The 24,509-nt window shown below is 40.3% G+C and overlaps 1 protein-coding gene across 1 annotated transcript; it reads left to right on the top strand.

The window, feature by feature from the left end:
- The first annotated feature begins 9,322 nt into the window (after positions 1–9,322).
- Positions 9,323–11,553, top strand: LOC148041163 (heterogeneous nuclear ribonucleoprotein 1-like). Its single transcript, XM_087677274.1, has 7 exons — positions 9,323–9,468; positions 9,570–9,687; positions 9,892–9,932; positions 10,049–10,212; positions 10,294–10,387; positions 10,467–10,636; positions 10,718–11,553. The coding sequence occupies exons 2-7, from the start codon at positions 9,614–9,616 to the stop codon at positions 11,186–11,188; spliced, it is 1,014 nt and encodes a 337-aa protein (XP_087533400.1). The 5' UTR covers positions 9,323–9,468; positions 9,570–9,613; the 3' UTR covers positions 11,189–11,553.
- The last annotated feature ends 12,956 nt before the right edge of the window (positions 11,554–24,509 follow it).

The following is a 24,509-nucleotide window of genomic DNA, read 5'->3' as shown; positions in this document are numbered from 1 at the left end:
GGAAATCCGTCATTCTAAACTTCCATGCTTGGAAGTTGTTCTTGTCAAGCTTTTCAGTGACAATCTATGAAAGAGAATCAGATGCCATTACAGAACACTGCAAAAAATTCTGTCACTGCAAAAAAACACTGCTTCACCCTCACAAGGGCAAATCTGCAAAACTAACGAAAGTCGTATTTGACCACACAGTCACTTTCTAGTGACGATTTTGCATCAACAGGCAACAAGGATGATTCTGTAACTCCCAATGTCTCTGCACACAGGCATACAATGCAATTTCTATGGTAACTTTTCACGACTTGTAGAATAGTGATCGCACAGCAAAAAACAGGGCCTTTTCCTGAGTGCGTACAGAAAACTTTCGCCTCCAAAACAGGCCTCGAAATGGCCTCGAATCAAAAAAACTTACGATGATTCTTATCTTCGCGTTTATCCTTCTCCTGTGTCCTTTGGATGGCAGCTTTTACTTGAGTGAAAGATGTATCAATGTCTCTAACAAACTCATCAGTACTAGAGTGCACTGTGTTATTGTATGCAAACTCTACTAAAGGCAAAAACTTTTCCCATTCTCTTTGATTATTAGAGATATAGGATTTCAAAAGGTCCAGAACAGTAGAATTAGCACTTTCACTCTACCCATCCGTTTGAGAATGATAAGAGGATGAAAACTTTAACCGAGTCCCGAGGTTCTCAAAGAGAGCTTGCCAAAAGAGGTTGGTCATGTGGGGATCTCAATCACTTATAATGGACTTAGGCATGCCATGATGCTTGAAAATATGAGCAATGAATAGCTTAGCCATATGATCAGCTTTGATTGTCTTTTGCAAAGGTATAAAGTGTGCTTGCTTATTGAATCTATCAATGATAGTCCAGATTGCACCATTGCCTGCTTGTGTGTGAGGAAGCTCCATGATAAAGTCCATGGCTATACTTTCCCAAGGCTCATTTGGAATAGGTAAATGGCTTCAATAGACTAGGTGGTTTATGCCTGTCATACTTTACTTTTTGGCATATCTTGCACTCACGGACATATCTTTCAATGTTAGCTCTAAGAGTGGGCCAAAAGAAATAACTTGCCAATGCTTGAGTAGTGGGTAGAATACCCCTATGTCCAACATATAGAGATGCATGTGCTTCATCCATTACCTTGTGTTGCAATGGTAATGCTACACAAATTGCTTGATGATGATACAAATAACCATCTCGAATCGAGTAAGGTGTAATCGACTAACTTGAGTTAAGTTGATCCCATATGGTTGAGAAGTCGGAATCGGTTGCATACATTTTGGGTAAATCCATGAACTCGTTATGGTAAACATTTATGATTGCATTCACTCGAGGTCACCGTGATAGAGCATCTGCTACCACATTCTTATTTTCAGATGTGTGAAGGATTTGAAAGTGAAATATAGATAATAAATTTGCCCAACGCATCTGTTTCTTTGAGAGCTTCTTCTGAGTGAGGAAGTATCTTAGACTTTGGTGATCTGTTTTAATAACAAAATCTGCACCAAGTAAATAGTGTTTCCATACTTGAAGAGCATGTACCACCGTCATAATCTCTTTCTCATATACTGGAGCATGTAGCTCTTGATCCTTGAGACGTTGGCTCTCAAATGCTATTGCATGATACTCTTGGTTAAGCACAGCTCCAATGCAATCCCCAAAAGCATCGCAGTGAACTTCAAAAGGTTTTTGAAGATCTAGAACTATGAGAACTGGTTCTTAATTCACAAGAAACTTAATTCTTTCAAAGGCTTGTAGTTGCTTTGATCCCCAGCAAAAAGGCATTCGCTTCTTAGTAAGGTCATTTAGAGGAATGAAACATACACAAAACCTCGTATGAACCTCCTATAGTATAAACATAGGCCCAAGAAACTTCTAACTTCATGTACAAAAGTAGGTGTAGGCCATTCAACAATGGCTCAAATCTTCTCAGGATCCATTCTCACTAGATTGCGTGAAACAATATGGCCCAAGTAATGAATTTCGGAAAGGAAAAATTCACTCTTCTTAGCATTGACATGTATTCTATGCTTACAAAGCTCTTGAAAAACAATAGATAGATGTTTTCTATGCTCTTCTTCACACCGTGAAAATATTAGAATGTCATCAAGGAAGACACATGTGAACTTTGAGTGAGGTTTGAAAATTCTCTCCATCATTCGATTAAATGTGGCGGGTGCATTTTTCAAACCAGATGGCATGACTAAGAACTTGTATGGTTTAAACATTGTATGGAAAGCTGTCTTATGGACATCTTTAGGTGCTATCCATATCTGGTGATAGCCGCTCTTGAATCGATGCAACTAAAGATACTAGCCCCTTGTAGCTTATCCAAGATATCATCTATCCTTGGGATAGGAAAATGATTCTTGATTGTGATCTTGTTCAAAGGTCTGTAGTCTATGCACATACGGAAAGAACGGTCTTTCTTTTGAATAAGTAAGACTGGAGAGCAATATGGAGAAGAGCTAGGTTGAACTTTTTTTCCAACAGTTCGTTTACTTGTTTTAGGATCTCCTATTGCTGACTTGCACATACTCGATAAGGTGGTTAGTTAGGTGGTGAACTGCCTGGGATAAGATTAGTTGTGTGATCTTTCGAGCGCTTAGGATGTAGCTCTCCTGGGAATGAATCACCAAAACAATCTTCATATTGTTTAACAAAATCATGTCTAGCTTGATTGATTAAAGAGAGGGATTCTTTTAAAGTCTGAGACTTAGAAGCATTAGTTGGTATTGTGTGTTCATTAGAGGCATCAAGTGTCCTTGAATCATTAGCTTCTTTTGACTCTCTCACAAAAATCATGTACGCAAAAATAGCTTTCTTCATTTCTTTAGAAATGCTAACATGACTAACCATTGGTACAAGCCAATCTCCAACATCAACAATGCATACTATGTTCCGACCCTTGAGTTGAAATGCAAGGGTCTTCTTAACAAAATTGAGAAGAGGTCTAATCTTGTAATGCCAAGGCATACCTAAGATAACATCACAGTTACCAATGGGTGCGAGTAGAAAAGATTCTTGGTCACGGTAATCCCCAATTCTAGGATTCAACTTCCCCTAGATGGGAGTAGAATTGGTTGTAAGTCCTTCAAATGCCAAACCTGATCCAATTGGTGTTTCCAATCGATGCGGTGGAATTTGTAGCCTTTTAGCAATATCTGCTGATACAAAATTATATGTGGACCATGGATCAAAGAGTATCAAAACTCGTTGATTTTTGAGTATCCCCCAACCCTTTAAGAGTTGTATTTTCTTCTCATTTGAATGAGTGTTAGCTTGCACATCCGGAATAGAATTTGAGGATGGAAAAGGAGGATCTTTAATCACATTTTCTTCTTCCCTTTTGTGAGGACAAACAAACTTCATATGCCCTAACTCACCACAAAGAAAGCACCTTCCTTCCTCTTTGTACTTGTGTATCTCAGAGGGTGAGAGATACTTGCGCTTCATTCTTATTACCCTCTAACTTTGAATATTGGTCATGGGTAGAGGTAGGTCTTCTTCAATTGGTCCTGTCTCTCGGTTGATCATAGAGCTACTCTTGTCTAGCTCTATAAGAACTCATCTCCAACTTCTGAGATGTACCAAGTGTATGCAAACTTTCAGCTATGATGGTAGACTCCATCATGCGAGATAAGGTTTCATGTGGATACACCTTCATGGTTCTGTGCAAATGAGGAAGTAGGCCAGCTTCAAACTTCCTTTTCTTCTCTTCATCATTGATCTCCATGAAAGGAGTAACCTTGAGAAGAGTAGACCAAAACTTGTCCACATAACTAAAGACTTCTCATGCTCTTTCTGGCCTAGCCAATCCCACTCCTTCTTGACATCATTCTCAAAATCAGGGGGCAAAAACTGAGCATAAAACTTCTTCTTGAACTTTTCCCAAGTCGTAGGTTTCCTTCCCTCCAAAATGAGAGTCAACCACCAATTGCTAGCGGCGTCTTTCAAGTGCATGCCTACATGCCTAAACTTGGACTTTTCTGAGAAATTACCATAAGAAAAAGCAACTTCAAATTGCCTGACAAAGGCTAATACCTTAGTAGGATCTCTCTTACTAGAGTAAGATTCAAACTTTATGTCCTTATCCCCAGACTTGAAAGTCTTAGTCTTCTTAAGCTTGCTCCTCATATGGTCCTCTTTGTCCATTTGCGGATTGCACGAGACTTAGAACCAAGAGAGTAGGAACTAGAAGATATTGAGGAGGAGGAGGAACTTGAGTAATCACGGGAGTAGCTGGTTGTGTTGAGGGAGATGACTTCCTCCTTATTCGCCTCACTCAAGGTGAGGTCTTTTTACTCTTCTTGACATGAGAGTCCTTCTTTCTTCTAGGAAGCTTCTCAGCAATTGGATGCTTTGCACCTTCACCATCAATTGGTGCAATGGTGTTTCCTCCAGTATCACCATCTTTTGGAGGACCCAGTCCTTCATAAGTAGCTTCTTCCCTTGCCCTTAAGCTGTCAATCAATTGACATACTTCATGAACTTCCAACAAGCTATGATACTCTATTGATTGAGCCTATAATTGCTCACTTGTAGGCACTTCATCAATTGCCATCTTTACCTTCTTCTTGCAAGGATCGCCTTTACTTTGAGAAAAGCAAAGAGACCTGCTCTGATACCACTGTCATAAGATCTGAGATACGCGCTTGACCTTCTTATATACTTAAAAGATATATGGTGAATATTATGTTGGCGTAGAGAGAGAACAAATGAGAGAAAAGAAAGATGTAGAGAGATACATATAGAGAGAGATTGACAACACACTAGGGACTGGAAGATGGGCCAATCCCCCCCTTATGGAGTTATATTATTGATAAGGAGCAAGCTCCTCCCTTACACATAAACAAGTTCTTAACTTGTAGATCTCGGGAACAATATCACGGTTCCTTGCACGATATACAATCGGCTAACACTTGCATAACTTGGAAGTTGGCACCTTTTGATCCTTCTTGAGTCTCTCCTTCTCTCCTACACAATATGTCTAGAGATCTCCTATTGGAACTTGATTTTAGCAAAGCTTCCACAATATTTACACAACTCGAGGATTGGGGAGCTTGAACTTACGCAGATCCTTGCACGGTATACAATTGATGAGCACTTGCACAACTCAAAAGTTGGCTCCTTTGATCTTCTTGATTTCTCTTCTTCTCTCCTACACAAGATGTGCAGGGCTCTCTTCTTGGTGCTTCATTTCAGCAGAACTTCTGCAGCACTTTGTGAGACTTGAACCGCCTTCTCTCCTCCTCTTGCATGTATGCAAAGTGATGCCTCATTCACCTTCTTCACACCCAAGGAGAGCCTCCCTTTTATAGGCTCCAAGAGCTTCTCTTCTTGGAGAGAGACTTGAGTGCCAAGATTAGAAAGGTTGATCTTCATGCAAGATGTGGCTGTTCCAAAACCTACTCTGCAGCACCAATTTTGGAATATATTTCTGTGCATTGCTCGGATGGAAAAACGTCCAACACAAAACTTGTAGATCTCGTCATTTCTGATAACCCATGATCACCATTTTTAGAGATCGGCTTTCTATCATGAGATATTTTAAAAATGGATTCACCATGTCTATTTTAAGAAAAGAAAAATTTTAGACTCTATTCTTAACTTATGGTCCATGCAACCACATTGAGCCATAGATAAGGAGAGTTCATTAGATTGCCTTGGGCCCCAACCTTAAGATTGACTTCCACACAAAATCTTGTGTCATCTTAGACCTTAGAAAGAGAAAATCACTTCTCTCCTCACTTCCAGAGGATCACATCTCTTGTTTTTCTTAGTGAGAGAATTTCTTCTCTCCTTAATTCATTAAGAGAGAGAAGACCTTAAACCTTAACTTGTAAGGAAGAGGATGATCCCAAATGAATGCAACAGTTATTACACACAAGTAAATGTTCCCAGGCACCCTTGGATGCACACATAAATATATATACATAATGCTAATGCACTTCCTCTTCTTGGAACTCAATCCATCTTCATTTATGTGTAGCTCTTTGGTTCTTGTGTACACTATTACACTTGGCAGACGCTTCCTTTCCCCTTCATAACTTGTACTATCTTTACTAGATATCCCCGTCACAGTGCTCTGATCACCCCATTAAGTGATGCACTAGGAATAATGGTCTCTAAATGGTCTCATGGCAATGCTAGATCATCATCAACACTTAAAGAAAAGTAAGTCGTTAATTTATTAACATAAATTTACTAAATAGAGAATGTGTAAGAAGTAATCAATTTATAACACCAGACTTAGCACCACATGCAATAACTAGATTCCCATGGGAAATCTTCCATAAGGATTCACCAAAAGAGACAACATAACCAGCATTGGAGATAAGGCTTTTCGTGAGAATCGGTACATGACATATATCATGAAGAGTGAATATGTTGTATGAACCAAAATGTAGGTAGACATCACCAATACCAACTATCTCTAATGCCACAAACGAGCATATCTAGTCATATTGTGATAGGAGTGAAACCACTGTCTATGAAGGGTCACATGAAAGAAAGCCCCTGAATCTATCAACCAACATTAAGTATATCTTGAGAAAGTATCAGCCTTAGTTGGAAGCATCCAAAGAAGAAGCTACTAAGATAAGATCATCAGATACATCATGTTGCACCACATTAATCTCCTCAATCTTGGCACTAGAGTTGCTAGGAACAATGCTACGATCATCATTCTTATGATGATGCACTTTACCCTTTTCCTTTTTCTTGTGCTTGTCTTTGTGTATATTATGTCACTATGGCCAAATATAACATGCTTTTCCACAGTAATGACAAGTAAGATCGGGCTTACAGCCATGAGACTTACTACAAGACTGTCCATGTGTTCCAAATGCCAATGTGGCTCACTACATAAGCCGAGTAGCTCCAACACTGAAGCAAAAGTTGAATGCCAAATGAATAAGCAAAGCTCAAAACATCATGTGAATGACATCTAGACATCCAAGATCAATAGAGCATATATCCAGAATCATAAACCCAATATAGTCTTCAAGCCCGTAATTGCATAAGCCAATAAAGCAACCAAGGCTTGAACCACAATTAAGATGAATTTTTCTAAGCTTAAGAGCATCCCATAGCATATTTAAGTGCATAGTCCAATGCTAAGAAACAATACATGTATATGAAACACTCGAATGGCATTCAAGAGCAATAGACATTTAGTGTCCCTTGAGAAAAGCTTGTTGTCCATTGTATTATAGCAATAAAATCTCTGCTAAAACTGAGCTAATACAAGCTCAATTGAAGCCCAAAAGCATTCCAATACATTTACCAAGCATCCCCAAGTATCAAGCTAACATGCGGGCATCAATACCAAGGCCTAAAAGCATCAAATGACAAGAGGTATATGCTTGTCCCAGATAAATAACATTCTACCCTATTATTACAACAATAAAATTTTTGAGAAAATTGAGCCAAAAGTGTGCTCAAATTAGCCCAAAAGCACAACCATACTATCTAGGCACCAAAATAGCATACTCAAAGCATCAAACATGCATTATGAAATGTATTGTTTGGTGTCCAAACCAAAATAGTTATGTTTTGTGTGAAATAGAGAAGTGAAAACTACATCATAGAATCAACTCTGAGAGTACCTAGATTTTTAGCTCTCATCATGCTCTTCATTTCTAGCTATTTGACGCCTAATTTTGATATCGTATGCAAAAGTTATGGCCAAAATATGATACTGTTGTCAAGTTGCCATATCTACCCACAAATTCTACCACATGCTCTGTATCCACTCAAAATGGATAAAATGCTTCTCCTCAGCTCAATGAGCACTCAACAAGGCTCAACTAAGCCTTGAAAGCTCCTCAACAAGCACAAAGCAAGGTGGAACAAGCCTGAAGAAAGAAAGACTCAATGTATACCTTGAGAGAAAGAAATAATGGCTGCCATGAAACCTTGAGTTGAAGCTTTGAATCTAGGTTGAAGCAAAGGATGAAGAAGCTCCTTGAATGGTTGGATTTGATACTAGTTAAAGAGAGTGAGTACTGAGTGGAAGCATTGCGAGTGAAAGCAAGAGTTATGGTGGGAGGAGCAAGAGCAAGAGAGAGAGAGAGATACAAGATGTGGGAAGTCCAACAGTCACAATGTGTGACCAACTTCCCCTTTATTTAAATGTCACTGAAAGAATAAAGAATGAAGTGACAGTAATAGGTACTGTACTCAAGCCCTTAAGCTTGTGAAAATGAGAGAGAATGATAAGAAAAGAAGAGGGAGATGGTTGGTAGCCATGAAAGGACAGGAGAGAGAAGCTTGAGAAGGTAAAAAGACAAGTTGTATTATTTAAATGGTACTTGTAAAAGTATCCTTCACACCTTGTAATGAAGGGATCTCAGAGAAGAGAGAGAACTAGAGTGCAAAGATGAGAGAAAGACTAAACGAGGAGAGAGAAAGACTAGAAAATGAGAGAGAATTATATGAAATCAGACCTTTTATACTTAGGTCAAGCCTTTTGTATGCTTTAATTGCAGCTTAGAAAAAGAGATTGTAGGTTTTGATGGAAGGGCATGGAAGATAAGATTGTGTGAAGTGGCTATAGTTATGCAAAAATCACCCAATGGAAGATTATAGTCAAGGGGTGTATTCTATCATAGTAGATAGCACAATAAAATTGTGACTTGATTAGATCACATCACAAAGGCCCTTCCCATAAATGAATCGCTTGGTCATATCACCAATTGAATTCGCATTAGAAATGGGGGCACACATGGTTTGGTATGAGAGGTTGTGATTTCTTCATCCCCTTAATGCTACTGTTATTAGTGAAGGTATATGATCCCCAAGACCTTAGCATGTATGAGTCAATTGGACATTCAAATCAAGTCATTTCCTCACCTTGTGACAATCACAAGAATTGACATTTTCCCATGAGGGAAAAGGGGCTCTTTTCCCTTGTTTCCCTCTATAGTGTTCAACATCGTTAGCTTCTATTGGGGAGGATTTGCACACCTAACTAGGTGTGGTTGGGGAAAGGGGCCTGCTAGTCCCAATGGGGGGGTGGACAACCCCTTCCCCTAATCGAGTACCTCAACTAACTAGGTGCAAGCAGGGCTGCCCATCCCCTCCTCCCACCCAAAGCTGGCAAGGGATGCATGGAGTCCCCCTTCCCCCAACCACATCTAGCTAGGTGTGCAAGGGAGGCATGCAGTCCCCCTTCCCCCAACCACATCTAGCTAGGTGTGCATTCCCTCCCTTGGAGAAGCTCATGATGTTCTCGTAATTCACAATGTAAGAATTAGAACTTCTTGTGCAATGCACCAAAAACTGGATGGGCAGGCTGGATGGGCGCGCACACGGTCTGAAGGGCCCGCCCAAAGAAGCAGCTTCTTCTTTTTCTTCTCCTTCTCCTTCCCCTTCTTCTTACAGCTGATTTTTCACTGAGTGATTCTTCCCTTTCGAGCGAGCCTCAGCAGCGAGCTCGTACACACCCTCTGCAAGCAGGTAAGGGCTATTTGCCCCTGTTCTCGCACTCTCGTGCTTCTGACCTTGTGTTCTAGGGTCTCGTATTATTTTCGATTGCCTTGAAATCAATTCTTCTGCAGGAAATTTCGGGCAGTCCAGAGCCGCCTGAGGGCCCGGGATAGCTATGGAGAATGGGGGAGAATCTAGAAAGGGCGCCAGAGCAGACAGAGATGCCGTCGCTGGGAAAGCTTCTGCGGGGTTAGTACATCATTCGCATTCGTTCTTTGCTGTGCTTTACAAGACTCCGCATAACTAGAAGTATGAACCAGCAGAAATTCACTCTCCTGCGTCTCAAAATGTCGCAGTTAAGGCGAAGAATGTCGTGATCACAAGAAATTGTGTGTGTGGTTAGGGTTTCTCTGTGTTTGCTCATATTCTTTGACTTGCCCTGTATCGTATCAGGAAAATTTTCATTGGAGGGCTTTCATGGGAAACAACCACAGGTATTGGCATTTCTGATGTCTTTCATTTGCCTATGCTTTTGTGTGTTGCGGCTAGTCCTAATTTACAGCTGATTTTGCTTCACTTCTGCTGCTTATATAGTCTTGCTTTTGAACAGAAAAGCTCACCAAGCACTTCAAGAAGTATGGTGAAATAATAGACTCTGTGGTTATGAGGGATCGCCTGACTGGTCATCCGCGTGGCTTTGGCTTCATTACATATTCTGACCCTTCAGTTATTGATAAAGTCATGAAAGATTCTCATCTTATTGACGGGAGAACAGTAAGGCATTCTCAGAGTTGAACTTTTGGCTGAGAAGGTTTTTGAATGATATTTACAGTTTGATGACTGCTTACTTTTTAGGTCGAGATAAAGAGGTCGGTGCCTCGTGAAAATATGAAAGGTCCCAAAACCAAGAAGATCTTTGTAGGTGGCATACCACCAACTGTAACTGAAGGTAAGGACTGGAATATAGCAACATAATGCTATGTATGTTGCTTTGCAAATTCTGAAGAACATTAAACTTGTCACTTCAGGAGACTTTAAAAACTACTTTGCCCAGTTTGGCACTGTTGTGGAGCATCAAATTATGCATGACCATGCCTCTGGACGCTCACGGGGTTTTGGATTCATTACTTTTGATAATGAGCAGGCAGTAGAGGACATTTTGTCACAGGGCAAGATGTTGGAGCTTGGTGGAAAGCAGGTATCGTATGGTTGATGCCAAACAAACCTTGTGAGCACATTTTTCTGTTTCCTCTGATCTAGTCTGGTTATGGCCTAGCAGGTAGAAATAAAGAAAGCAGAACCCAAGAAAACTTCTCAAGATGCTGAGCCAGGCTATGGTCCTCCTCCCGTTAGGGGAGGTTATGAGTATGGACCTGGAGGATATAGAGGGTATGATGATGACTATGGAAGACCTGGTTATGGGATTGGACTCTATGGAGGAAGAGGTGGAGGTTATAACGACGGTATGTATGGAAGTGGGGCTTATAGCAGTGGAAGTTATGGCACTGCACATGGAAGCAGTGGCTTTGGTGGTTATGGGAGTGGCTCCATGGGTGGGAGTTATGGTGGAGGTTATGGTGGGAGTATGCTGAACCAGTATAGTGATTCTGATTTGTATGGGGGTGTGGGCTACAGTGGGTACAGCAGCAGCTTTGGTGGAAGCAGTTACGGTTCATTGGGTGGTGGATATGGTGGTGCGTACAGTGGAAGCCGCAGCAGTGGAAGATACCATCCATATGCCAGGAATTAATGTCTGCTGCATCCATATCGTGTTGGAATCTTCAGTGAGTGAATCATTTCCTGTCTATTCAGCTCAGCTCCACATAATCGACTCCTTCGGATGTGCAGGGAATGGGGAATGCATAGGGCCTTGTTGGTAATGAGTTCCCAAAAAAAGTACATGCATGCTTTGTTACCACTGGGTGGCCACCAGCATGGATTTTACACATCTTTGACAGCATGCCATTATCAAAAACTAGGCTATTTTAGAGTGCACTTGTCCAACAGGTTGTAGGTATGTCATGGCTGCTTTTTGTACTAGCTTAGATATTCAAAGGGATGTCTATGCAATTATCTTTAATTATCCAATTTTGGGCATCAAAATATTATTTGTAATTCTTTCAGGCTATTTCTGGTTTTTTATGGTTGAGTCTTTTTTTTCTTTTGGTTGTTTTGCCCCAAACCTAGGACTATTGCAGTGTGTGGATGTGGATGAAGGGCAGCAAGTTGAAAGCATTTTATTGTTGAGATCAACTGTTTTAGATAAGGCTTTAGCCCTCCTAAAAGGTTAGGTAAATCCAAAAGCTCGTAGTAGATCTCTAGTTTACTTAACTGTCTCTTTTTTTAACATAAATACCTGTGTAAGTGGCTCATAAAACCTTATTTTACCAGAGATATTCGATGAAAAGAAGGAACCAGAGTTTCAGAGGTTCAAGCTTTTTAGTAAATAGTTAGTGAGCATTTGCCAAGGCTTACCTGTTTTATTAAATCAAGTTGGTTATGTCTCTACAAGGTATCTGTGTGTTGCTATTCCATTACAAAGACTAGCATGTATTCACAACCATATGACCAGAGTTTTTAGCATTGCTCTTGATCAGGAGGCATATATATTTTTGTTGTTAATTTTTACTATTAAGTGATATACAAGTATGCATAGCTTTGGTTTGGGCTTAGACACAACACAAGTCAAGAGCCAAAACTTCACCCATGGAATTTTGTTGAATGCCCAAGATGGCAATCAAAACGTGTGTCTTTGCAAAGACCTAGATCAATGTAATTAGGATTAGGAAACTATGAGGTGTTTGTGGAAATATTGTTGAAACTACTATCTAAGGACACAAACTAGATATTGGAAATGTAAGATGCACATCCAATAAAATTGCCAAATGTTGGGCCAACATTATGTAAATGCACAACCAAGGTCAACTTGTCCTAAAGAAGTGAGATGATTCCATGAGCTTGAGCTTGACGATGTCTGTTGTGGTATAGTTGAATGAATTGTGTCGTTGAGATTACTTGAACCAATGAACCAATTGGAAAAGATAGAAAGACCATACTAATGATGTTTGTTTTGCCACTTCCAAGTAATTATCTAGGGACCAACCTTGAGAGTTCCAAGAGACAAACTTGTAAGTGATGCTTGTAGGATTACATATAGCAAAGTTTGACATGTTGAACTAGATAGAGATCCAAATTGTTGGAGAATGGTACCTTTGGAGCAACCCACCCATGCCAAACAAGGCTTTTCTATAGGAAAAACGCCGTTGTGATACATGGCTTTTGTTGAACAACCCAATTGTGTGATCTAAGGCAACAAATTGCTCATGCTATTGAAGGTTTCCCAAATGTGCCTTAATGGATAATTGATTTTGAGGTTAAATAGCTTAATCCATAACACCATACTAGGCTTGTAAAAACATACGAGTTTATTGCCAAAGCATGTCTCACCAATTTAGCTATAAACTAATGTATCATCATTAGTTGGATTGAATGTTTGTGTAGACTAAATCCCAATGCACAAAGCTATGAACATGGGTGGTTCTAATGATTGGTGTACCATGTGTGCCTTTTAGTTCAAACAATGATTTATACATATAATTTGACTTGAATATAAAGCACATGTTGGCATTACGAAGAACTCTTTTTTGGTCCACTAACTTATAAAGAAATTGAAAGTACAACTATGAGTCTAACAATAGCATCTTTTAGATCACTTATGCATTCTCTATGCCATTGACCCCTTGCAAACTAACTAGTAAAGGTAAAAAAGGGAAAAGCGCTATTAAGTGGAACACCCAACCAAACCATCACTAAATGAGATTGATATGCTTTTTCATTGAAATGCTTTTAACCAAGCTTGTCCATTTGTCCACTAAATTGTTAGTTTTTGCAATTCAGGTGTTGGATAGACCAAAGATACCATGCATGGCGAGTCTTTTTTTACTATCACAATTTATTTTTGCATGGGATTTTGATGGCTAACTCTTCATTTTTCATGAAATCAATATCCTTTAGTATAGGAATTTTTTATCATTTAGTGGGAGCATACCAAGATTTATTGAGCAAAAAAAAGCTCTTGATTCAGATGAATGTGTCCTAAAAAGGAATCCTTTTGAAACTTGTCATAATAAAAGGATCTACAATTTGTGTGATCTCAAATACCTTCCAACAATTAGGGTATGGTAAACCACCATTTTAGCTCGCTATTGATTGCATGCTCACATTTGGAGATCAAACTGTTATTGCTCTACTCATATCACCCTCTTTGTGCACAATACTATTTGCATCCACAAACAATATCAATACCATTAGGTGTAATGAAAGGTGATTGCATCACCCAAGTGGACTCTAGAGTCAAGCCCATGAGAAGAATACCTACATCAGTGAGCTTGTAAATACCTACATTAGGGAGTTTGTAACTTGGAAGCATAGAATGTGGCTTTGAAGGATTCACTTGCCAAAGGGCTTACATACTTGATGAAGATAGAGGAAAAACTAGAAACGGAGATGTCCACAACTAATAAGAAGATAAATCTAGCAATTGAGGTGGCTATAGTGAGTTTGCAACTTGGAAGCATAGAATGTGGTTTGAATGGACTCAATTGCCAAACCTGTATGCGATTGGTAGAGCTAGAGGGAAAGCTAGAAATGGATTGTGGCTACAACCAATAAGAAGATTGAAGATGAAATCAAAGAAACAATAACCAACGTGCATTAGGAGGTACAAAAGAAAATCAAAACAATGGCTAAAACACATAAGAAAGTTATGGCATACATCATCTTTTCAATCGTTTAATGAAGCGACCTTGCAAAAGAAGATTGCATTCCATTCACATTCAAGAGGCCTCCTAGATGGGTGGAATAAAGAAACAAAAGAGAAACTAGATGATTAAGACTACCAAGCATGTTGAGAGCCATACAAGGCTAGAGACCAAACTAAGGCTAATGTTGAAAGAGAAAAACTAGATGATCAAGACTACCAAGCATGTTGAAAGCTATACAAGGCTAGAGACCAAACTAAGGCTAATGTTGAAAGACAAAGGTTTCAATTGAATGGCACCATGGAAAATTAACAATGAAATAATCAACTTTGGTGTTTGGAGGCATGTAAAAATAAAGTTGAATTATTAGAACAATAAAATGTTTCAAGGTAGCCAAAACATGGATCATGGATGATGAAAGTTACATTAGCACAACTGAAAGCACAACCATGTGAAATCACCAAGGTGAAAATGGCTAGAAAAGAGGGCAAATCGGCAATTTATTGAGGTGGCAATGACATCATAGAAGAATTCAAAAAGCCTAAGAACTATGTTGCTTTAGCTTTTTGATACATTTAGTAACTTTTATAGCTTTGGGAATCGGAATTTCGTTTGTGCCAATGGCATGGCACCCTCAAAGTGGATTGTAACTAAAATCTTAATGTGTGTATCTTTGTCCTATAATCTTTTAAGTATATCAAAGGATGTTAATACTTCATTTATTTCTTTCTGTGTGTGTGCGTGCGCGTGCGTGTGTGCATAGCACATGTATGTGTGCATGCATGTGTGTGTGTGCACGCGTGCATGAATCAATGACTAAAAGTAGAATCAAATTAATGGGGATGATGAGGGATATATTAAGGAATAATAATGAGGCTTTCCTATCTTGCCAAGGCCTATTGTGCCACCTTTGCCTACTTGGCTACCCTCTTGCCTACCTCCTCAATGGCTCTTCCACACCTCCCAAAGTCTTCTTGGCCATTGAGCAACAAGGCCATCACCCTACTACCTCTTTTCCAATTCATGTAACGCCTCTATCTCTTCAAGTGATTTTACTTGCCCTAATTTACCATAATCAACAAATGCTTTGACTTTATTTATTGCAACCAATTTTTCATTATTAACTAAATGTGGGTCTTCTTATAACTATAATACTACCAATGGATCAAAGGAAAAGAGATGCAAATAGAGTTTAAACATTTTCTTTTTAGTTTTACTTCAACACCAACAAGAGGATAACCATGTCCCACATGGATTTCGTGTAGCACCAATTTCAAGATGAAGGAGTTGATGGTGTGCATTGGTGCAAGATGACATATTGTTCATGTCAATCTCCCCCCCCCCCCCCCCCCCAAAAAAAAAAGAAAAAAACTCATTTTCTCTTTCAACCAACATGAAACCAAACATGTCTACTACCTTTACAATTCAGGCCTTGAAACATGTTGAGATATTTTAAGACTATTGTTAGCATATGAGAAGCCAACATACACAAGGCTTGTAGGATCACACACACACACACACACACTCTCTCTCTCTCTCTCTCTCTCTCTCTCTCTCTCTCTCTCTCTCTCTCTCTCTCTCTCTCTCTCTCTCTCTCTCTCTCTCTCTCTCTCTCTCTCTCTCTCTCTCTCTCTCTCTCTCTCTCTCTCTCTCTCTCTCTCTCTCATAGAGGCACACCTCTTTATGATAGTGTGTTTCTAGATGCAAACCTAGAGACTAATCACAATGTTTTAAGTCTATTGGGTATGGAGATTCTTGCATGCAACAACAACAACAACATGGTAGATAGCAAGCATGTATTTGGTTACATTAATTGACATAAAGGAAGTTAGGTTTAGTTTTAGTTTGTATGGTAAGTGTATCATGCATGTATGTTCATTTAAAATATAAATGTCCAAAGACATATAGGACAAAGATATATGCATTTAGGTTTTAGTTACAACCCACTTTGGGGTGCCACTGGCATAAAAAGAAACTACCTTAGGGTACCATTGGCACAAAAAGGAAATCAAATACTAAAAGCATAGAAGTTAATAAATATTTCATGACCTAAAATTAAACTTAGTACTTAGGCTTTCTAAACTCCTCTATGATGGTTTTCCCACCTCAATAAACTACCCCCATCATCTAGTTCTTCTTGTGTTTCTTTATGTTACCCACCAAGGAGGCCTCCCAAATGTGCATGGAATGCATTCTTTTTTTTGCAATGTAACTTGATTAAGTACTAAAAAGATAGTGTTCATCATACCTTGCTTATTATCTACTTTCTTGTTTCAATTTCCCTTTGTACTTATGTGTGCCTTGTGCAAAGATGAGTCATAGTTTTTCTAGGTGTTTATTCCAATTAGAATAAATTGAGAGGTCATCCATAAACATTTCAAGCCATTTTTTGTAGAATGTCTTTGAAATTGTGCACATCAAGCACTAGATAGTAGCTTGAGCACACTAATGAGATTGCATTCATTGCCCTTTGTGAGGTCCTTAAATATGTATATGAGTCTCGGTGCCTCTCCTTCCTCAATAAGGTTCACTTCTTTGACTCTTGTGGGTCCCTCAATATGAACTTAGAATTATAATAATACAATCTATCTTCTTGAACTTTATGATGCACTCATGAAGATCATGTTGTTTCTTTTGACTTTTTGCATTAGATTATGCATCTTTTTGAGTACTCTTCAACCACCATCTTTGCATGTTGACTAGAAGATTTCTCTTCGTTCCTTACACATTGGTAGGTTAAGGAATCTCAAGGTTGGTGTCTATGCCACATTTGGACTCTAAGCTAGACTTGTTTGATTCCTACAAGGAGTTCGTATTTGTACTCGCTTTCCTTTCAATCACAAGGACTTCAAGATCTTGAACAAGGTTTGTGGGCTTGTACCCTAAGTGTGCATGATCCAAGATCTCCAAGTGGTTAAGCCATTTTGATTTGGATTTTAATTAGATTATGCCAGTGTCCACGAGGAGATCTTCAACCTTTGAGGGCTTTGAATCTACTAGTATTTGCTTAATAGTTCTCTCATCTACATCATAGTTAATGGACTCATTATGTGAGCCCTCTCGGTACTCTCATACTCTAATGACTTCTAATTTCCTGCCTTCTTCAACATTAGATTCTTACATTGTCATTAGGGACACTACAAGATTATTGTGATAATCAAATAGTATAATGTAGCTTGGTCCATTGCCAATTGGGTCTGTCTAAGAACTCTTCAAAGATTGACATATTAGCTTCAAGGTTATCCCTAATGCACCATCCTATGGTGTGAGTATCTTTTTGAAGCTTACACGAGTGAAAAACTCTTTCATCTTAGATTTTTGTGATACTTTTGGGATTCATTATGAGTACCAGCATTGAGAATGTGGCCATGCTTGGTTTAATCATGTGCACAATGTTACCTTCTATTCCACTTTGACTAATTAGCTCGTAAGTCTCTTATTATCTTAGTCTCTTAGCACTCGCCCTCTTTTGTGAATGGCAGGTCCAACGTTGTAAGGATACGCATCCAGTCTTGCTTATCCTTAGGGTAAGGGATGTATATGTTGAGTGGTTGATGGTAAAGTGATGAAAGTTTTAGATGGGCCTTTCTATATCAAGGCTAGCTTCAAGAGTAAGAAGAAATATGTTCTTTTCAATGAATTTAATAATGTTTTTCCTGATTTTCCTATCTAGCAATGTTTGATAATCAAATTCTATAAATTGCCTTTAGAAGAGGCACAAGATTTGCCAAGTTTGTGATTAAACTTGATAAAAGTGAGCTTTTAAAGTATACAAATTTAGAAAAAGACTCCATTATCTTGATGCATAGAGCACTTTCATCAAGTCATTTGTTATAGACATATGTTACAGACATGTTGCGAACACGGACCATGTAGCCAAAAAGAAACAAAGGAAGACCAAGGAATCCCAACTCAAAAGGTGACTAAAGAAGCTCATTCTACCCAGGCAAGAAAAGTGGAGGAGAAGGCAAGCTCATAAAAAACATGGGAGAGCATCGAATATTCTAGCAAGGTGCTTAGAAGGAATGAAGTAGAGCACCAAATATTCTAGCAAGGTGCTCTGGAAGAATGAAGAAGAGCACCCAATATTCTAGCAAGGTGCTCAGAAAAAACATGGGAGAGCACTGAAGATTCTAGCAAGGTGCTCAGAAGGAACGAAGGAGAGCATCGAATATTCTAGCAAGGTGCTCTGGAAGAATGAAGGAGAGCACCGAATATTGTAGCAAGGTGCTCAAACAGAACGTGGGAGAGCACTGAATATTTTAGCAAGGTGCTCTGAACGTCCTAGCAAGGAAAGAGTAGGGCAAAATGTAATTCATTTTATAAAAGTGCCATGCTCCCTCCTGTACAAATTGTAAAGTCTAAACGGACATAGTTGAAGGGATAAGGCAACTAGAAGGGAATAGGGAAAGAGGACCTTAGTAAGATGCCCGGTCATGTAAAAAAAGGGGATGGGTGCCCAAGGGATTTAGGGCTTGTATATAAACTCAAAAAGTGAATGAGAAGCTCATTCTTTTGGTGTGTGGTAAAAGTGGTTTCTTCTTCTTCTCTTCTTCTTCTCTCCTTCTTGCTTGCTTGTGTGTGCTTGAGAGAGGGAGTGCGAGAGTGCAAGGGATCATGGAGAATAAGCTCTCCATCATCTCCTCTCTTCTTCTTCTCTCATCTTCTCTTCTCTTGTCTCACATATGGCTATGGATGATGGAGCTTGGAGGTGGGGGCTTGAGGTTGCTTGAGCTCGCATCTCGAATCGTGGAGCTACCAATTTGCTTGAGGGAGGAGGCTACTCATTCGGGCATCAAGGTAAGCTCATTTTACCCCCGTAGGATTGAAGGTGTGTCGGCTAAGTGAGAGATAGCCATTTGTGCTTGCTTGAAATGCTTGAAGCAATAAGGGGTCCATGGGTCTTGGTGGATGAGTGTGAGCTCCCACAACCTTTTGGTTTCATTGCTGGGACCAACGAATTCAAGCTTGAGCACTTGCGCACCTCAAATTGAGCATCAAAGTAGGGTTTTATCCCCAAACCAGTGCTTGATATAGGTAGGAGATTTGGGGTCTTTAGTCTTCAAAACAAGTAAGTATTTTGGGTTTTTAATGAGTAGACAGGTAGGATAAATCATTTCAGTATTTGGGTTTTGATTTTTGTTGAATTTAGAGTAGGATAGGATCAACAAATCGAAGTGAATGATTTTAGGGTTGCTGCTGTAAAACAAACCCAAACATGGCGCAAACAAGGGCAAAATGGGGAAAAAGAGCGCTTAAATGTGTTAATACCACAAGGGGAGCGATCAAAGAGGTCAAGGCTGAGCGGGACAAGGGTTTAAGGCCCTAGAGGGCAAGGGAGAAGCTCATTCTCATTTTCACCTTTAGGAGCTAATGAGAGAGAGAGCTTGAGAGTGAGAGAGAGACCTTGAACTTCAGGTGAATCCATCGACTTCCATAGGAGATTTTTGCACATACTAGGTATATAGAAACCTTTCTATGTATCCATTCTTGTATTCAAGAGCTCCTTGCATGTTGGTGTGACCAAAATCATTACCTCGAGTCCATTTTTTGTCTTTGCTATTTGCGTGCCATTGGAATCGGACATGGCTTGCAGGGACCAATTGCTAGAATCAGACAATCGGACATCTGATTCTATCCAATTGGACATTTGAACTTCCTCGACCTATCCAATCGGACGATACATGTCCAATCTCGAAAATCAAACCGCCCCTTGCATGTCCGATCGGATGTTCATCCTGTTCAAAAATCGTACCATCAATTCCATTGGGGATATTCGGTGTTGAGATACTCGATGGGGAGACCATGCCCATCCCATTGCATGTTATGACTCGAAGTAGGCCAACATATCATTGCTAGAGCCTAGTAACCTAGATGCAACCTCAATCGGAAAGAAAAGTCATAGGTGAAGAAAGAAGAAAAGAGAAGCAAAGGTCACATTGAAAACCAAGAGCACAATAACACTACTTATTGGAAAGAAAGTCACGGACGCTAAGGCAAAAACATCCACTCCAAAGACTATTGAGAAAGAGAGTGCTAAGGTCAACTTGAAGCGCCAATTCGAAGCCATAGAAAAGGTCAAGGAGTGGGTGAGGGAAGCACAGGAACACCTAAAGGATACTGAGCCCATTTTGGAGGATGAGATCGATGATCTCTCTAGCATGAGCACACTAGTCTCTCCCACACGACCGAGAGATGCATCCGCACCTCAAATTGTGCGACCTAGACAAAGCTTGAATGCTACGAGCCAACAAACTAGTCGAAGCCATTGGCCAGGGAGCACAGAATTAGGAGAGAAGCGAGTGACTAGCAATCTTTTCACAATGCTAGTGACCACCCCTATAACTCTAAGCCTAGGAGATCTTCTTAGGTAGCATCTAACGCTATGGTAGGAGCTAAAGCAATGGGTGGAAGGATCGATAGAGCAAGCTGCCATTGACTTGTAAGACCACAACATAGTAACGCAAATACCGAGCCTGATGCTACACTCAATGCCCAAGTCTTTGCATGTTAATGCTTTCTGGGAAGACACAAAGATGTATGTAGTCTTTTCGGTCCTAGCTCTAGGTGATACCATGAGGAAAGGGATTGTAGATACGGGGGCAAGATTCAGTGTACTTAGCCACGCAGTACTCTAGGCTTGGGATAACCCACCTGTCAAGGATACTAGGTTCAACGTCACACTAGCTAGTGGAATGAAAGTGAAGCCATCCGGAGTATTGAAAATTTGGTCATTGAAGATCGCAGGAGTCCAATTCTCTGTGGACTTCATAGTCATGAAAAGAGTGGATTACGATATCTTGTTAGGCCAACCTTAGATGCGCAACGCACGAGTCATAGAAGACTAGGGGAACAATCTAATCTTCTTGGGCAATCGAACGGAAGTGGTAAGAGTGGAGATGGATACTTGGAAGACCGCACTAGTCGACCTAGACACCATCTTAGCCATGTTAAAGGTCGACACTTAGATTAGAAAATCTTACGGGCCGCTCACCAAGTATATCCCTTGCCCTGAGGATGAGTGAGATTGGATGCATGTGCTAGCCACAATCAATCTACCATTCTCAGATAACGAGGAATACAAGCAAGCTGCTAAGGAAGTCGGTAAGTCTAAAGACACACCCTCAGTATCAATCTACATGATGGCTAGGAGCTTGCATGGGCAACCCGCCTCTGTCACATTTCATGTCCCCAACAACAAACGAGACCTCCATGAGATCTTAGAGCACCTGACGGATAAATTAGCTAGTAACCTAGCTACCAATCTTAAACCACTCAAGGATCTCTTGGATGAATCCAAGTGGCAATGGACCAAGGTGCATGACCTAAACTTGATGTACAATTGGGCCTTAGTCACCGATGACAAGGAACCGCACTTAGGAGATGATGAGTAGTCAAATAAGGACGATTCTGATGATGAGTATGAAGACTCTTGTTCCTCCAATGATGAGAGCAAAGAAGAGATCGTCACAATATACTACAACACTAAGGGGCATGAGATTGAACTAATACGAGCGAGAATCTTCAAAATCGACAAAAGGAGTCACGCAAATGGGTTGCGATCTCACTTGGTTGAAGCATATATGAGTGATTGATTATGAAGGAGCAGGTCTTACCTAACCAAGTGTCGCACTAGTACACTCAGAACGGAATCACCATTGGAGTTACAACCTCCAGGAGAAACTCCCTCTTCTAGCAAAGATGAAGAGTTTGATTCTGAGTCGAGAGTAAGCTCAGACAATGATCCTAAGATACCTCGACCACCCAAGACCAAACACACCAAAAAGAAGACTTACTAGTCTAGCTAAGGCACCAAAGGTTGAAGGAGAAAAAGAGGAAACAACCTAGGGATCTGCAAGTTGAGGAGCAAAGGAAGCCACAAGACCTGCCAAAACGATTCACGAGATTTAAGAAAGGTGAAAGGGTAATGGTCTTGCTAAGAGCCAAAAGACAAGGGCAAGTGAGTGAGCCTATAGAAGGACTTGCCAAAGTCAAGGAGGTCAATCTAATTGAGGAAGGGGAGATGCCCCGACTTGTTTTTATGTTCGATGACTTGACCAAGGAAGAGCAGGAAACTCTTATTGCTCTCTTGCAGGTAAGAGTATATAGACATATTCGCTTGGTCCCTCAATGAGCTTAAAGGGGTAGATCCGAGTATAGTGACTCATAACATCCCAATGACACTTGATGCAATGCCAGTCAAAAGCAGCGACCGTATCTGATGAATCCCAAACATGCTCATGCTGTCAAAGAGGAAATCGATAAGCTGCTAAGAGCAAGATGTATTTATGAAATCGAGCACACGGACTGGGTGTCACCCATAGTGATTGTAATGAAGAAGAATGGAAAGATCAGAGTGTGCATTAACTACAAGAAAGTCAACATTACCACAAAGAGAGACAATTATATGTTGTCATACACTGAGCATATGCCTGAGAGGATGGCTAGTAAAGAGGCCTACAATATCCTGGACGACTTCTTCAGATACATGATTAGAAGTATTCATTGACAATTTATGTGTTCACTCTAATTGGAAAGAATACCTAGAAAGCTCCAAGTAGTCCTTGGAAGATGTAGACTGTATCATCTCTCATTGAACCCCTTGAAGTGCTAGTTCTGGGTAAAGCATGGATGCATCCTAGGGTACGTGGTGTCAAAGAATGGTGTTGCCACCAACTTCTTGAAAGTTAGGATAATCATCGATCTTTCACCACCAACCAATTACAAGGGAGTTCAGTGCTTCCTCGGCCATACAAGGTACTATCGATGATTTGTGTTGAACTATGCATTAATTGCTAGGCCTCTATACAAATTGCTGGTGATATTTAAATGGATTGAGAATTGCCAACGTGCACACGAAGGGTTAAAGAAGCCTGTAACCACGGCACCAATCCTAAGAGCCCCAGACTGAACCATAACCTTCCATGTTCACATTGACGCCTCGAAGTTTACTGTGGGAGCTGTGTTGTGCCAACCTAGTGAGCACAATTTAGACTATCTAGTGAGCTTTGCTAGCAGACAACTCACGGAAGTTGAAATGAGCTACTCCACTACATGAAGAGGGAAGGGTTAGCCATGGTATTTGCTGTAAGGAAATTTTGACATTACCTCTTGGCTACACCTTTCATCTTCTTTATTGACCATCAAGCCTTGCTTTATCTTATTAATAAACCCTGTGCTATGGGGCACATTGCTCGATAGTTTCTTCTGCTTCTAGAGTTTGACTTCTCTGTGGTTGTATGCAAAGGGATACAATGCTACATGGACAACCATATGTGTCGCATACCCACGGGAGAAGTCGCTAGACAGGGCATCACTTGATGCGCATCTATTTAACCTATCTAGCGAAAGGGACTTGTTTAGAGCTGACTTGACGCCATACTGGGAAGATGACATAGTCCAAGTGCTTGAGCATGGACTACCTGAAAGACCCATCGAGAATGCCCAACTTAGGTGACTCATCCTTAAAATACAACCATATCAGTTTTGATAGCATGACAACTCTATCAGTTAGGGCAAGATGGCTTGCTACGAAGATGCATGTGTGAACATGAGATGCATGATGCACTTGTAGAAGCACATGGCAGAATTGTAGGAGGGCACTTCAATGGAGACACGAAGGCCCGCAAGGTTTTGCAGTCACAATTGTGATGATCTACTCTTCTTCAAGATGTAGCATGATTTATAAAGCACTGTGATGAGTGCCAACAGACTAAGGTACCCATTCGCAAAAGGACAAAATGGAGTCCAATCATTGCAAGACAACCATTTGAGAAATGGGGAATTGACTTCATTGGGTCAATTAGCCCTACAGCACAGTATTCATCATACATCATCGTTGCTAGAAACTATCTCACAAAATAGGAAAAAGCACGAGCCACTAGGAAAAACGATACTAGAACCACTGCTAAGTTCCTTTGGAAGTACGTGATTTCACGATTCGACTACCCCATTGAACTAGTTAGTGATCAATGCACACACTTCGTTAATGAAGTGATCGCTCAGCTCCTGTCGACATTTTTGATCATCCATTGAAAATCCTCACCCTACTACCCTCAAGCAAATGGCCAAGCTAAGTTTACTAAAATAAGATCTTAGAGCGAATGCCCTAACCAAAGTAGTCTCTGCCTCATGAGTGACTGGGACAACAAACTGATGGCAGCCTAGGCCTATTGAACAGCCTATAAAACAACGGTAGGATAGACTCCCTTCAAGTTAACCTATTTGACTAAAGCCATCCTATCTATAGAGTTCTTTGTTCCAAGCCTGATAGTAGCCATCCAAGGGAGATGGGATGGAAAGGAGGCATGG

Source organism: Lygodium microphyllum, chromosome 1 (genome assembly GCF_053477565.2).
Source record: "Lygodium microphyllum isolate KBCC chromosome 1, Lygodium_microphyllum_v1.1.10, whole genome shotgun sequence".
NCBI lineage: Eukaryota > Viridiplantae > Streptophyta > Polypodiopsida > Schizaeales > Lygodiaceae > Lygodium > Lygodium microphyllum.
This window is presented reverse-complemented; position numbering and strand designations above follow the sequence as displayed.

What these genes read in the sequence shown, in the direction of transcription:
- LOC148041163 (XM_087677274.1), top strand. Translation starts at nt 9,614, where the DNA reads ATGGAGAATGGGGGAGAATCTAGAAAGGGCGCCAGAGCAGACAGAGAT. An exon ending in ATCTTATTGACGGGAGAACA is followed by an intron (nt 10,213 to 10,293) that starts GTAAGGCATTCT and finishes CTTACTTTTTAG; the next exon opens with GTCGAGATAAAGAGGTCGGT. An exon ending in TGGAGCTTGGTGGAAAGCAG is followed by an intron (nt 10,637 to 10,717) that starts GTATCGTATGGT and finishes ATGGCCTAGCAG; the next exon opens with GTAGAAATAAAGAAAGCAGA.